The following is a 15,135-nucleotide window of genomic DNA, read 5'->3' as shown; positions in this document are numbered from 1 at the left end:
TTTTTTTTTTTTTTTAACAATGTTTCTTAATTTCAAAGGAGCTTGGTCAACGTTTATATTAATTTATTACATCGTTTAATAAATAAATACTATAAATCAATCAATCAATAACATATATATATATATATATATATATTTTTAAAGCTTTGCAACTTTTCGTCTTCTCGTATTTTTAGTGGTTTCCGGCGATCTCCGGCGACGGAGTTGTATTCGCCGGCGATTATTTGGTACAGATTGCCGAGAGCTTGCGGAAGACTTTTATCTCGCGAGATATCTCGATATTTTTGCTTTTGAACTCACGGGATTTTAGATCTACTACTTCGCGTCAATCTAGGACGCTATTTTGGTTTCCGATTTCGTCTCGTGCCGAGATTTAGGCACTTGCATCTCTTGTATTTTCATTGTTTTCTCTGTGTCATTATTTTTTCTTTTTGGGAAAATGTGTTAGTTTTCTTCAAACAATTTTAAAGCCAATTTTGCTTTCAAAAAACGCCGAAAGTACTTTAGTTAGTTCTTAACAAATTGAAATATTGATTGTAGTCACACAAAAAAAAAAAAAAATGTTCATTCTGCTTTTTTTGTATTATGGTTATTTATTTATTTACTATTATTGATAAAAAAAATTTGGGTTATTTATTACTGGATTGATTAGAGCTAGGTCAGGATGAGTATGAGAAGGATGGGTTTATAGTAGATGAAGTGGAGGAAGATCCCGAAGAAGAAGAAGTAGAAGAACGTGTTGAGCAAGAAAAGCAAAAGAGGAAAAAGAGAAGGTCCATTTGTACTCTTCTTATCTCCTGTTTATATATTGAGGACACTGTAACTTTCAATCAACTGTTATTGAAGTGTTTTTTGCACTTCAGGAAATCCTGGAAGTTTGATTATGTTGATGAAGACGATTATGAGTTGCTTGAAGAGCACGGTATTCACCGACGGCGACCGAAATTCAAGCGGCTCAAAAAAGCTAGGAACGATTTTGACATACAGGAGGATCACACAGAGCTTTCAGATGAAGAGGGTAATCATCTTTTTACTTGAACATTAAATTTATTAGGTTTTGATAAATTGTTGATTGACACAAAAATTTAAATTGATAGAAAAAATAAATAAATAAACAGGATGAATTTAATCGCTAACCAATATGAGGCTGGGACCCAACATGGTTTGAACTCAAATTACCTGCTATAATACCATAATAAATTATTGATTGTTTCAAATATTTAAGGTGATAGTAAATGGTGAATTTAGATACTTATCAATTATTCTTACTATTTCGTTATGCTTGTATAATCATGTTAAAATGTATCTGCTTTTTTGCCTGTACATTTTTAGAGATATCAAATAGGTATATTTTGATACTAAGCCAACTTTCTGGTTGTTGTAGTTACATGGATTGGCTTCCAGAGCCTTATAAATGTGTGTGTGTGGGGGGGGGGGGGGGTACAGAATTTAGTTATTATTGACAATTGCATGCTGAATTTCCTACTTATGTAGCAAGTTCTAATGTCATAGGACCGCAACTTGAGGATTTTGCTGAAGAGGATGCGGATGTGCTTGAACAGAATGAGATGGCGGATTTTATTGTTAGTGATGAAGATGATGGAATTGTTATTGGTGGAGCTTCAATCAGGTTTGTTATATCTGTCATGATTTCCTGTAGAATAGTTTTCTTTTTTTTTTCCTTCTTTAAATTCTTCTTGATTATGAACCCTCTTCCCAGACCAAGGAAGTCAAGGAAGAAGAAGTTAGGGGAGATTGCTGGTGTTTCAACTGCTGCAATGGAGGAAGCACGTGACATATTTGGTGATGTTGATGAACTTTTGAGACTCCGCAAAAAAAGTCTAGCTGAGAGTGCCAGATCTCGTGACTCTGCTGAGTTGCAGGGAAAGAGACTTGAAGATGAATTTGACCCCATTATTCTCAAAGAGAAGTATCTGACGGAGAAGGACGATAGAATTCGCAAGATTGACGTGCCAGAGAGGATACAGGTTGTTTTTGTTTGTTTTAATTATGGTTAATTGCATTGGGTTGGAAAAAATAATGCCTCGGTGTAATGATTTGGACTGAACTTGCCAACTATCGTTCTTTGTAGATATCTGAGGAAAAAACTAAGCCACGTCTTGATGAAGAAAGTATAGAAGAAGAAAGTTCTTGGATACTAGGTCAACTTCCAACAAATATGATACCATTCTGGTTCTTGAAGAGAGTTACAGAGGAAACTAATAAAGGGACTAGCGAAGAATCTAATGCCTTAAAATATTTTAAGGCAGATATCATAAGGTTCTTAAAGTTGCATCATGTGGAGAAGTATGATGTAAGCCTTTTAACATTTTTCAAATTTTTCTCTCTAATTATTAAAAGTACACCATTGTATTTGACTTGATTTTTTATCCCCCAGATTCCTTTTATTGCAATGTATCGGAAGGAGCAATGCCTAAGTCTATTGAAAGATCCAGAGGAAGGTGAAATGGAAAACAATGAAGGGGAAGAGATAGAGGGAGTGCCAAAAATGAAGTGGCATAAGGTATTGTGTTTTCCCTTTCCCTGGATTCAATGTGGAGATTGAAAACATAGGTTTTGTGTTGCATAGATGAAGTAATCCTTTTGTACGCAGGTACTATGGGCCATCAAGGACTTGGACACAAAGTGGTTACTTCTGCAGAGGCGGAAGCGTGCTCTCTATTCTAACTACAACCTGCGTTATGAAGTAGAAGTTCACAGAATTTATGATGAAGCAAGGCTTAATCTGAATAAAAAAATCTTCAAATCAATTCTGAAATCTATATGGAGTGCTGAATCAGAGAGAGAAGTCGATGACGTTGACATGAAGTTTAATTTGCATTTCCCACCAGATGAAGTTGAAGGGGAGTTTAAGAGACCTAAGAGGAAATCACTATATAGCATGTGCTCTAAGGCTGGCCTATGGGAGGTTGCAAGTAAATTTGGTTGGAATTCTGAGCAGTTTGGGTTGCAAATCACCCTAAAAGAAGTGGTATATATATTTTTTCTTTGATAAGTAATAGATTTTATTGCAATGAAACTAGCTCATGAATGTTACATAGCACAATATTGCCCAAAGAATTATTAGCAAAAAGAAATTGAATTAGCAAATTCTGTTAGGGTGCCACTGCCGTTGAGACCCATGACAGTGGACCATCCACAGAGTTAGCTAAGAAAAGAAAGCTTTAATGGCATTTCTGACACTTCCACATCTTCAAAAGAAAGTGGTATATTAAGTTATTAACTATTATGCTCCTTTTTTTTCTTTTTTTTTAAATTCTCCCCCGGATAAAAGTGTGAGTTCAGCTCTTGTAATTGTAGATGACAGAAGCATTGGAGGATTTAAAGGAAACTCCTGAAGAGATAGCTTTGAACTATAAGTGTGAAATGTTTAAAACTCCAGAAGATGTTCTTAAAGGTGCTAGGCACATGGTATGCATTTCATGTTTATATTTGGTCCAGCTCCATTTTAAAGGTTTCTTTATTTACTGATATTTTGCTGACCTTAGGCTGCAGTGGAGATCAGCTTTGAGCCATGTTTAAGGAAATATGTCCGTAGCTTTTTTATGGATAATGCCGCTGTCTCAACAAGCCCCACCTCTGTAGGAACTAAGTTGATAGACTCTTCCCATCAGCTAGCAAGGGTCAAATGGCTACATGAGAAGCCATTGTCAAAATTTGAGGATGCCCAATGGCTCCTTATTCAGAAGGCTGAAGAAGAGAAACTTCTTCAAGTTTCTATCACTTTACCAAAAACTCACCTAGAGAAGTTGACTAGGCAGTGTAATGATTATTATCTCAGTGATGGTGTTAGCAAATCTGCACGACTCTGGAATGAACAGCGCAAGTTAATACTACAGGATGCCTTTTCAAAATTTCTTCTCCCTTCATTGGAGAAGGAAGCTCGGGTGCTTTTGACAGCCCAGGCAAAGAAATGTCTGCTTATGGAGTGTGGAAAGCAGTTGTGGAACAAGGCTTCTGTTGCACCATATCAGCGAAAGGAACATGATGTTGGGCTAGATGAGGAAACTGCGCCAAGGATAATGGCTTGTTGTTGGGGTCCTGGAAATCCTGCAACCACATTTGTGATGTTGAATTCATCAGGAGAGTTGCTGGATTGGATGTATGCTGGGTCCCTTAGCCGACAGTCAAAGAATGTTGATGACTTGCAGTGCAAGAAAGATCAAGCACAACGTCTTCTCAAGTTCATGACAGATCATCAACCTCATGTCATTGTTCTTGGGGCTGCAAATTTGTTTTGTAAGCGGTTGAAGGATGAGATATATGAGGTTTAGATCTTGAAACCCAATTTAGTTGTGCTAGTATTTCAAACAAATTCAAAATGGTGCTTGAATGCTGTGATAGCCATAATGGAACATTTTCTTCTGGTATAGGGTGTGATGACTTTGCCATTCTTATCCTTTTCAGCTGTATTCTCAGAAAAATTATGACAATAGAAGAAAATTGCCTGACATTTTTGTTTCCTCATATTGTTTATGATCTTTTCTTTTTATATAGGTTTTCAAAAATTTCCCTACTTTCTTGAGTACCTGTGATATCACATATTTATGGCAGTGGACTGGTTCTCTTTGACCAGCTGCTGCATTGTTTATTTTCTTTATCCTATTTCTGTTCCTATTATGCTTTCATTACTTAATAAAATGTAGCACCCCCCACCCCTTTTTTGTGTTGGGGGTGGTGGAGGGCAGGGGGCAGTGCTTTGTGGTTGCTTTCTTTATACTATGTAAATTGTTTGTTGGTTCTGAGTCTTCTGACCATAAATTCAGGAGATAATGCATCAGAAATCTCTTAATCGTGCTTGAACTTGAATTTTATGCAATGATTCAGCAATCAGTTTTATATCTTTGTAATCTTGAAACTTTTATTCTTGTAATATATGCAAATGTTGTTACCTTTCTGGTTGTCATTGCCTAACTCTATATTGTGTCAGGAAGTTGAGCTGTAGGAATTTATATGTTTTTCTTGATTTTTTCCAACTACCTTTAAATTATGTTTTCTCATGTTTGCATTTTGGTTTCCCAATCAGATCATATATAACATGGTGGAGGAATATCCTAGAAATGTTAGTCAAGAAATGGCTGAAATTAGCATTGTTTATGGGGATGAATCACTGCCTCGTCTGTACGAACACTCACAGATTTCTTCAGAACAGTTACCTGGACAACCAGGTGAATTCAGCTTTTTATTTTTATTTTTATTTGATCTTCTCGTTGTCTAATTACACTCTTACAATTGCTTATTGCTGCTTTTAGGGATTGTCAAGAGAGCTGTGGCTCTTGGTCGCTTCCTTCAAAACCCATTGGCCATGATTGCGACATTATGTGGGCCTGGGAGAGAGATATTATCATGGAATCTTGGCTCCTTAGAGCATTTTCTCACTCCTGATGAGAAGTTTGAAATGGTTGAACAGGTGATGGTGGATGTCACCAACCAAGTGGGTGTCGACATAAATTTGGCTGCAAGCCATAACTGGCTTCTTGCTCCTTTACAATTTGTATCTGGGCTTGGACCCAGGAAGGCTGGTTCTTTACAGAGGGCATTAGTTCGAGCTGGAGTAGCTACCTCTCGAATGTACTTGATTGCTCATGGACTTGGTACTAAAAAGGTGTTTGCAAATGCAATTGGTTTCTTACGTGTAAGGTGCAGTGGGTTGGCTGCTTCTAGTAGTGATTTTGATCTTTTGGATGATACTAGAATTCATCCAGAGTCATATCCTCTTGCTGAGGCTTTGGCTAGTGAAGTTCACACAAAATATGCTGAAACTGCAGATTATGATGAGACACCTATAGAATATGTTAAGAACAATCCACAACTGCTAGAAAATTTCATAGTTCATAACTATGCGGAGGATAACAACAAAGATAAACGAGAGACTCTTTATGACATTAAAATGGAGTTGCTTCATGGATTTTGTGAGTGGCGTAGTCCTTTTAAGGAATTAAGTCAGGATGAGGAGTTCTATATTTTGTCTGGGGAAAATAGGGATTCACTTGTTGAAGGAAAGATAGTTCAAGTAACAGTTCGGCATGTAAAAACTGATCGAGCAATATGTGTTGTTGACTCTGGCTTGACAGGAATACTGTACAAAAATGAATTTGCAGATCAACTGGATGACGTTGATTTAACAGACAAATTACAAGCAGGTCATGTGCTTGCCTGCAAGATTAAACAGATTCAGAAGAATAGATACCAGCTGATAATAACCTGCAAAGAAAGTGAGTTGAACAATAGTCAATGTCAAAACTCATGTGATGTTGATCCCTATTACCGTGAACACCAGATGCATGCCTTAAGTCAGCTGGAGAAGTCCTGTAGAGCGGTGGTAGCAAAAAAGAATTTTATACCAAGGATGATAGTTCATCCCCATTTTCGGAATATGACTGCTGATGAAGCAAAGGAGGTATGTATTTGATATCTATTTACTATGTATATATATTCCTAAGTGTGGTGATTTATATTGTCTGTGGTTAAGAATTCTCTCTCTCTCCCCCTGCCCCCCCTGCTTTGTTGTGTAGTTCCTTTCAGACAAGGATGTTGGAGCAAGTGTTATTTGTCCAAGCTCAAAAGGTCCATCTTGTCTGATTTTAACTCTGAAAATTTATGACGGAGTTTATACTCAGAAAGAAATAGTTGAAGATAGGAAGGATCAGAAGGCTAGTTTGCTTACCCTTGGAACAACACTGAGAATTGATAAGGACAGTTTTGAAGATTTGGATGAGGTGAGTGCTTTTCTTAGAAATCTTGAAAATTGTATTTTTCTTTCCATTCATCCACCTCATTGCTTCCATATTTGTTCTTCCCTTTTTCATCTTTTTGAAAAAGGGTTCTTAAATTCTGAGGCTTCTCATTTTGTCTTAAATTTGCTCTGATAAGGTGTAGTCTGTACGATGTGCACATGTTATTTGTCAATTTTCTTGATTTTTTTTTTTTGGCTAATTCTGTGTGGAAATCCTTTAGAGAAACGAAATTATTTTATAAAATTCACCAATGTATTTGTGGTTTGAGTTTGAACCATTGATTATATGGATAGAGAATCTTGATGGTAATTTATAACAAGCACACACGTGCACACATTTGCACTGTAGACCATTCGATGCATATTAACCTATGACTTTGATCATATAGCTTACTACTTTTAGTTGTAAAATTATAAAGTAGCAATGAATTGGGGTCATGCTTAAAGTGCTATGGTTACTCGTATGATCCTCAAAATTTGTGCAAGCCCTAGACTTCTTTCAGGGTATTTGCTGATGGGTTTGATAATTTAAATCTATATTTTTAAAAATATTGGTTATGTTTTTTGGGGCCTCCTGACCATTTAAATACATGCATTGACTCTCTCTCTCTCTCTCTCTCTCTCTCTCTCTAATAATTCTTGCTATTGTTATAGGTCATGGATCGATATGTTGACCCTTTGGTATCTCACTTGAAGGCTATCCTTTGTTATCGTAAATTCAGGAAAGGCTCAAAAACTGAAATTGATGACCTCTTGAAGGTTGAGAAATCAGAAAGCCCAATGAGGATAGTTTATTGCTTTGGTGTTTGCTATATCCATCCTGGTGCTTTTATTTTGTCTTTTATAAGAAATACAAATCCGCATCATGAATATGTTGTGCTGCACCACAAGGGATATATATTTCGGAAACATACATTTCATAACATCGACCGGCTTGTGGCATATTTCCAGAATCACATTAATGATTTGCCTCCACAGTCTACTCATTCAGCTTCTGCCATCGTACCAATGGTCGGCACTGCTTACAGGAGTTGTTTAGGTGGGGTACCCATGGGTGGCAGGAGGGAAAAGAATGAGATCAACAGGAGAGGACAGTCATGTCCAGAAAGAGATACCTTGTCAGCTCCTGGTTCTCAAGGTAAAGTTTTGATTTAATTAGTAATTGTTTTAATTAATTTATAGGTATATGTAGTCTTAGTTTTATAGCATGGAATCTTAGTTTTCGCATCATTGGTATGCTTAAAAGGGTAGAAAATCCTAAAGATAAATTTGTCTATTTTCATTGAGTTATTGCAGCACTTGAGAGTTAATTTTGAAGTTTGAATATGGCTTACTGCATAGAAAGAATTAGTGAATGTGGTAAGCATCTACTTTGGAGTGGACACCTTTTTAACCCTTAACTTCATATCCCCACACTTGCAGAATGATTGAACAATTAGCACAGAAACGCACAAATGTAGGTCGCATCCCATGCTTAAATTTTGCCTTCAAGGATGTGATGTTTCACTCTTTAGGTTTTTATGTGCCATGCTTGTAATTCCCATTCTGAATTTGGTGTGATGAATTCAGGCTTGTGTGTCTGGTCAGCAACTCATAGCATGCAATCTTTGACAACAAGAAAGCAAGACAGAAGAATAAATTTAAGTTTTGCAAGTACAATGTCATGGCATGGAAATCCTCATACATTGTATCAAATGCTTATTTTATATGTTTAAGGACTTGATGGTTTGGTGTTTTGGATTTTACGTGTCATGCTTACACTTCTAATGCATATTTAAGATTATTCGAGTAGTTTTGGTATATTTTGGGTGGTATTTATAGGATTAAGTCAAATAAAAGACTATGAAATTTTGGTTGTCTTCTGTTAATTTGTAAGTGATATTTTGTATAAGGTATTCATTTTATTAGATGGTTTCCTCTATACCTGTCTGGATCATATACAGATACACTGATAACACTGATAGACCTATTCTCTAGTGTGTCATATAGGAATGTAATGCATTGAACTTATGCTGCCATTGTTTATTAATTTATTGTTTTAACAGGAAAAAATGATTCGATGAGTGGTGGTAGTCAAGATAGGCATCCAAGTGGCTTGACTACTAAGCCTCATGTTGAACAAAGCCATTGCAATTATAATAGCAGGAGGGAAAGCAACACTAATGGAGGGAAGGGTTCTGAATATGGTAGTACTTTTCAATGGGGCTCAGATTGCACAAATGGGAGTGGGATAGAAAATGGGTGGAAAAATTTTCCTGGTGCTAAAATCCAGAATTCCCCTGGTAGAGAAGCTTTCCCTGGTGGGTGGAGCGACAATCAGATTAGTAGTACCAGTAATGGGAATTGGAGTGGTGGAGATGAGAATGTTACAAAATGTAGTTGGGGGGTTAAGAACATTGTTGGCAGGGAAGGTAAGAGTGCTACTGCTAATGATGCTTGGGCTGGTGGTGGTAAAAGTAGCAATACCGGTGTTAAAGATGGCAAACGGAATGGCAACTGCTTAAATAAGAACAGTGATACCTCGGGAGGTCGTGACTGGGTAAGTGGGCAAAGGGGAAGTGGCATTGATAGTGGTGGCAATTGGAGCAAAGTAAGTAATGACAATTGGGGTAGAGCTGGTGGTAATGCTAATGACAAAGAGAGTTGCGGTTGGGGGGAATGGGGGGGTAGCAGAAGTGGTGGTAGTGGTACTAAAGATGTTGGACCAAGAAATGAAGATTGGGGTGATAAGAGCCATGGTGGCCGGCTCAATATTGACTTGGGTAGTAAGGAAGGTGGGAGAGGCACTATTACTAGTGGTAATGGATCCAGAGTAAGTAACAGTTGGGTTGATGGCAGAGATGGGGCTGCTACCAGTTTGAGCAGTTGGGCAGCCGGTGGTAATAATGATGTCAAAATGAGTGATGATTGGGGGGCATGGGGAGATAGAAAAAGTGGTAATAGTGGTGCTAACAAGGGTAAAGGGAATGACAATTGGGGCAATAAGAAAAATACTGGCTGGGATGGTTGTGCTGGAGGTAGTAAGGAAAGTGGGAGTGACACTGTTACTAGTGGTAATGGATGCAGAGTAAGTAACAGTTGGATTGATGGTAGAGATGGGGCTGCTACCAGTTTGAGCAGTTGGGCAGCCGGTGGTAATAATGATGTCCAAAGGAGTGATGATTGGGGGGCATGGGGAGAGAGAAAAAGTGGTAATAGTGGTGTTAACAAGGGTAAAGGGAATGACAATTGGGGCAATAAGAAAAATACTGGCTGGGATGGTTGTGCTGGAGGTAGTAAGGAAAGTGGGAGTGACACTGTTACTAGTGGTAATGGATGCAGAGTAAGTAACAGTTGGGTTGATGGTAGAGATGGGGCTGCTACTGGTTTGAGCAGCTGGGCAGCCGGTGGTAATAATGATGTCCAAAGGAGTGATGATTGGGGGGCATGGGGGGATAGAAAAAGTGGTAATAGTGGTGCTAACAAGGGTAAAGGCAATGACAGTTGGGGCAATAAGAAAAATACTGGCTGGGATGGTTGTGCTGGAGGTAGTAAGGAAAGTGGGAGTGACACTGTTACTAGTAGTGGTAATGGATGCAGAGTAAATAATAGTTGGGTTGATGGTAGAGATGGGGCTGCTACTGGTTTGAGCAGCTGGGCGGCCGGTGGTAATAATGATGTCAAAAGGAGTGATGATTGGGGGGCATGGGGGGATAGAAAAAGTGGTAATAGTGGTGCTAACAAGGGTAAAGGCAATGACAGTTGGGGCAATAAGAAAAATACTGGCTGGGATGGTTGTGCTGGAGGTAGTAAGGAAAGTGGGAGTGACACTGTTACTAGTAGTGGTAATGGATGCAAAGTAAATAATAGTTGGGTTGATGGTAGAGATGGGGCTGCTACTGGTTTGAGAAGTTGGGCAGCCGGTGGAAATAATGATGGCAAAAAGAGTGATTATGTTGGGGCATGGGGAGAAAGCAAAAGTGGTAATAGTGGTGCTAACAAGGGTAAAGGAAATGACAATTGGGGCAATAAGAAAAATACTGGCTGGGATGGCTGTGCTGGAGGTAGCAAGGAAAGTGGGAAAGACACTGTTACTAGTGGTAATGTGTGCACAGAAAGGAACAGTAGGGTTGATAGTAGAGATGGGGCTGCTACCAGTTTGAGAAGTTGGGCATCCGGCAGTAATAATGATGGCAAAAAGAGTGATAATTGGGGGTCATGGGAAGATAGGAAAAGTGGTAATAGTGGCGTTAAAAAGGGTCAAGGGAATGACAACTGGGGCAATAAGAAAACTAATGGCTGGGAGGGCTGTGATAGGGGTAGTAGGCAAAGTGGTAGTGATGTTGGTACTGTTAACAATAGGGGTGGGGTAAGTAATGCTGGTTGGGGGGACTGTAAAGTGGGTGCTTATACAAATGTTGGTTGGGGAGCTAGTGGTGAAAATGTTGGCAAAAAGAGTCTAGGGAATGAAAATTGGGGCAATAAGAAAACAATTGGGTGGGAGGGCTGTAGTAGGCAAAGTAATAGTGATGCCGGTGTTGGTAACAATGCGGTTGGGGTAAGTAATGCCAGTTGGGGCTGCAAAGGAGGTACTTCTACAAAAGTTGGTTGGGGAGTTGGTGGTGAAAATGTTGGCAAAAAGGGTCAAGGAAATGACAATTGGAGCAATAAGAAAACTACTGGCTGGGATGGCTGTGATCGGGGTAGTAGACAAAGTGGTAGTGATGCTGGTACTGTTAACATTGGGGGTGGGGTAAGTAATGCTGGTTGGGGGGACTGCAAAGGAGGTGCTGCTACAAGTGGTGGTTGGGGAGCTGTTGGTGAAAATGCTGGCAAAAAGAGTGGTGGTACGGGGGAGTGGGGAAATAAGAACAATGCTGGTAGAGGGGGTGGAAGGGCTTGGCATTCAGCTGCTGAACCTGGTTCAGAGGTTAAAAATGCTAGTCGGGGTGAAAGGAGTGGCAATCGGGGCAATAAGAACAATACCCGCTGGGATGGGAGTGACAGTGGTAGTAGGCCAAGTGGTGGTGGCGCTCGTACTGGTGATAATGGGGGCAGAGTAAGAAGCGGTGGCTGGGGGAATTCCAAAGGAGGTGCTGCTGCAAGTGGTGGTTGGGGAACTAGTGGTGCAAAAGATGGCCCAAAGAGTGGTGGTTGGGGCGAATGGGGAAAGAAGAAGAGCAATGCTGAAACTGATTCAAAGGCTAAAAATGCTGGATGGGGTGCTAATTCTGGATGGAAGTAAATAGTTTTGGGGTGGTGAAATCATGTGTACAGAGAGTTAACTGTACTGAGATCCTCTTTAATTGTTTTTGCCGTTTTCTTGGATAGTGAGTAGTGAGTGATAGTTTGATGTCTTTTACGAAGAAACCTTATATTACTAATGCTTTAATGGATATATCTCAGTTCTTATATTATTACACTCGTGACCAAATATTATTTGTTGGTTTGTTTAATTTTTGCTTTCCATTTTCAAAATTGTAATATCTGTTTGTCTTAGCTGTATAATTCCAGGTTCAATTAGAAATTCTATTGACGGAGTGCATTCGTATTGCATGTCATATTGAACATTTAAGATTAACATCATTCTTATAGAAATAGTAGAAAGAATATTTAATGAATCATGAATGCAAAGACAGAACTTTTGATTTTAGTTGAAAATGTAATTATTGAAGGAACAATCTAAACTTTCGAGTCAGCTAATGATGGTTATTTCATTCATTGAAGTCGTTCATTGCCATTTGTTGCTAAACCCCTCCAGTCATCCTTGGATTAGATCCTCCCTCCATTTCTTTTTCATCCCTACACTGTGGTTCTCTTCTCTCTTTAAAAACATGACTACTGTGACAACAAATCGATTTAAATTTTTATTTCTTAGAAAAGACAACATATGGAACCAAAGGACTGTGGTTTCATAAGAGACTTGTAACTTACTCCGGTCCACCTCTACAACTTGTATCTATTTTGCTGATCTGACTCAAATGTATCGATTTTGCTTTCTGACTGCTCACATGTAACGACTTCCCTATCTGTTAGGGACCTATCAATTTAATATCTATCCTTGTTGTTAATTGTTACCCAAAAAACATATACTAAGACATATATGTGCAACATTAAACTACACAAAGGAAAAGAAAATGACTCAATGCACTAATGTATCTTATCAAAACTTAATTTAGCAAATGATCGAGTCCCATAAAAAAATATAAATAAATAAAATTTAGCAAATGAGTATATTTTTACTTTTCGGTTACTTTTTTAAGTAATTGATTGTTCATCTCTACCAACTAAACCAAATTAATTAAGAAATTGTGTGTAATATATTAAAGAGATAATATATGGTATAAGAAAGTTTACTTTAAAGAGTTTGAAGTTTGAAGTTAGAACTTTTTTTTTTTTTTTTTTTTATGAAAGAAGTTAGAACTCACGTGTAGAGAAACAATGTAAAATTGACTTATAGGGGTTTTATAATTGTCGATGTGACATGTCATGATTAGTACATAATAAAAATTTTCGAACTAATCAAATAAAATGAAAGGAATAAATGAGACATATTATAATCAGTACATAATAAAAATAGGGTCATTAGTAAAGTCATGTAATATAAAAATAAAATTTATTTCCCTAACTAATTAAAAAAGGAAAGGAATAGATAAAGATCTCCCATGTTAATTAATTTTTTTTTTTTTAATGAGAAAGAAGTATTTATTAAAGAAAAAAGAAAAAGAGAAGTTACAAAGAAACAGAACTGTTTGCCTCAACCTTGATAATAAACTCTAAACAATAGGAACAACATCCCATATCAAAAGAACCAAATATATTATGATTGGAAGAGCAAATTTGACCAAGATATGGGCAAATGAGTAAGTTTATACTTTTCTATTACTTTTTAAGTAATTGATTTTTCATATATACCACTAAACCAGATTAATTAAGAAATCATATAATATATCAAAGAGGTAATATATGGTACAAGATAGTTTACTTAAGAGTGTGGAATAGAAACTGTGTTACTGTTAACGAATCCATGTAATATAAAAATAAAAATAATTTTTTTTTCCTAACTAATTAAAAAGAAAGAAAGGAATAGATAAATAGACCATAGGGGTAGCCTTAAAATGTGCCAATGACATTAATTTAAATAAGTTGGTAGAGGAATATTGGCCATAAAATTGAAGGGTAATAAAGTAGGAGAACAGCAGCAATACAGTGTCCTTGTCTTGTTTACCAAAAACGTATACTGATTGTGATACGCTCTGCCAGGTGGCCTGCCCATATGCTCTCCTAGCTTGTACTAGTACCATATAGTATTAGACATTAGTACCCCCAATAAAACAGTTCCAATCAAATGACATTTATGCCCCCCTCCTTCCTCTCTCCCACAAGATTTTATGAAACAAGGCTTTTTTTATGTCAAGCTTAGCTCATATTTTTTTCTAGCAAACTCGATGATGTTTATAAGTTACTTGATTAATATTATATATATATATTGTAAATCATGTCTAAAATGTTTTACTTTTTATAATTCTATAAATTTTTATTACAAATAGATTTTTTTATATATCAATAAGTTTTAAATAATAATTTAATATTATATGAACCTATTGAAAACCTTATTCAATATAATTTCAAGTCTATATAAATATATTTTTAGACAAATATGCATATAAATATGAACAAAATTTAGGTACAATACCTAGATGACGTTCTTTAAGTTCATCTTAGAATTCATAAAATTGAAGTATATTTTTAGTTAAGTATATAGATGAATTTTAGGAAAAGAACTTAAAGAACAATACATAAATTATTGAACCTAAATTTTGTCATAAAATATAATATTATACTATATAGTTAAATTGAATCTTCATGTGAATCATGTTCACGAGTTTGTTCACAATCACATTACTACGTTTGAGCTTGGCTCATTTAATAATCGAACTTAAAGTTAAGGCTTATTTTCTAAATTAACAAGCATAAATAAGGTTTTTTCCGAAGCAAGCTCCAGCTCAAGATTCACCAACTCCATCTCCATTGTTATTCCACGTGGCATGATCACAGCAGCAGACCCATAATAGGGGTGTTTTGGTAAATTAGTAGTATGGAGCACACGCAAATGGCATAACAAGTAACAACAGAAAAAGCCTGAGGTCTGGTACTCTCTCTTTCCATTTCTGTTCTCTCTCTCTCTCTAAAACTTGACTCCACTCTATCATCAACACTGCTATTCAATCTCTCTCTCTCTCTCTAAAACCATTGGGTTAGGGTTTCTGAGAATCACCTACAACATACAATATGGCGAGGAAGAGAAGGTCACGCATTGTCGACGATGATGATGAAGGTCCCTAAAAATCCATACTCTCTCTCTCTTTTCACATACACACATTATATGCGAAAACCAA

The 15,135-nt window shown here is 37.2% G+C and overlaps 1 protein-coding gene across 1 annotated transcript; it reads left to right on the top strand.

Annotated features, from left to right (window-relative positions):
• The first annotated feature begins 875 nt into the window (after positions 1-875).
• Positions 876-12,156, top strand: LOC126723442 (transcription elongation factor SPT6 homolog). Its single transcript, XM_050426835.1, has 14 exons — positions 876-1,018; positions 1,513-1,630; positions 1,721-1,988; positions 2,093-2,314; positions 2,399-2,524; positions 2,615-2,992; positions 3,322-3,432; positions 3,510-4,289; positions 5,048-5,189; positions 5,274-6,421; positions 6,537-6,740; positions 7,412-7,895; positions 8,803-9,774; positions 10,030-12,156. Exons 2-14 carry the CDS (start codon positions 1,569-1,571, stop codon positions 11,979-11,981), a joined length of 6,849 nt encoding a protein of 2,282 aa, XP_050282792.1. The 5' UTR covers positions 876-1,018; positions 1,513-1,568; the 3' UTR covers positions 11,982-12,156.
• The last annotated feature ends 2,979 nt before the right edge of the window (positions 12,157-15,135 follow it).

Source organism: Quercus robur, chromosome 4, assembly GCF_932294415.1.
Source record: "Quercus robur chromosome 4, dhQueRobu3.1, whole genome shotgun sequence".
Lineage (NCBI taxonomy): Eukaryota > Viridiplantae > Streptophyta > Magnoliopsida > Fagales > Fagaceae > Quercus > Quercus robur.
The sequence above is the reverse complement of the archived record's forward strand: the minus strand, read 5'-3'. Positions and strand labels throughout refer to the sequence as shown.

Excerpts from the sequence above, each read along its gene's own strand:
- LOC126723442 (XM_050426835.1), top strand. The coding sequence starts at position 1,569 with ATGGCGGATTTTATTGTTAGTGATGAAGATGATGGAATTGTTATTGGT. Across the intron at positions 2,315-2,398 it reads ATCATGTGGAGAAGTATGAT|ATTCCTTTTATTGCAATGTA; the intron begins GTAAGCCTTTTA and ends TTTATCCCCCAG. Across the intron at positions 2,525-2,614 it reads CAAAAATGAAGTGGCATAAG|GTACTATGGGCCATCAAGGA; the intron begins GTATTGTGTTTT and ends TTTTGTACGCAG.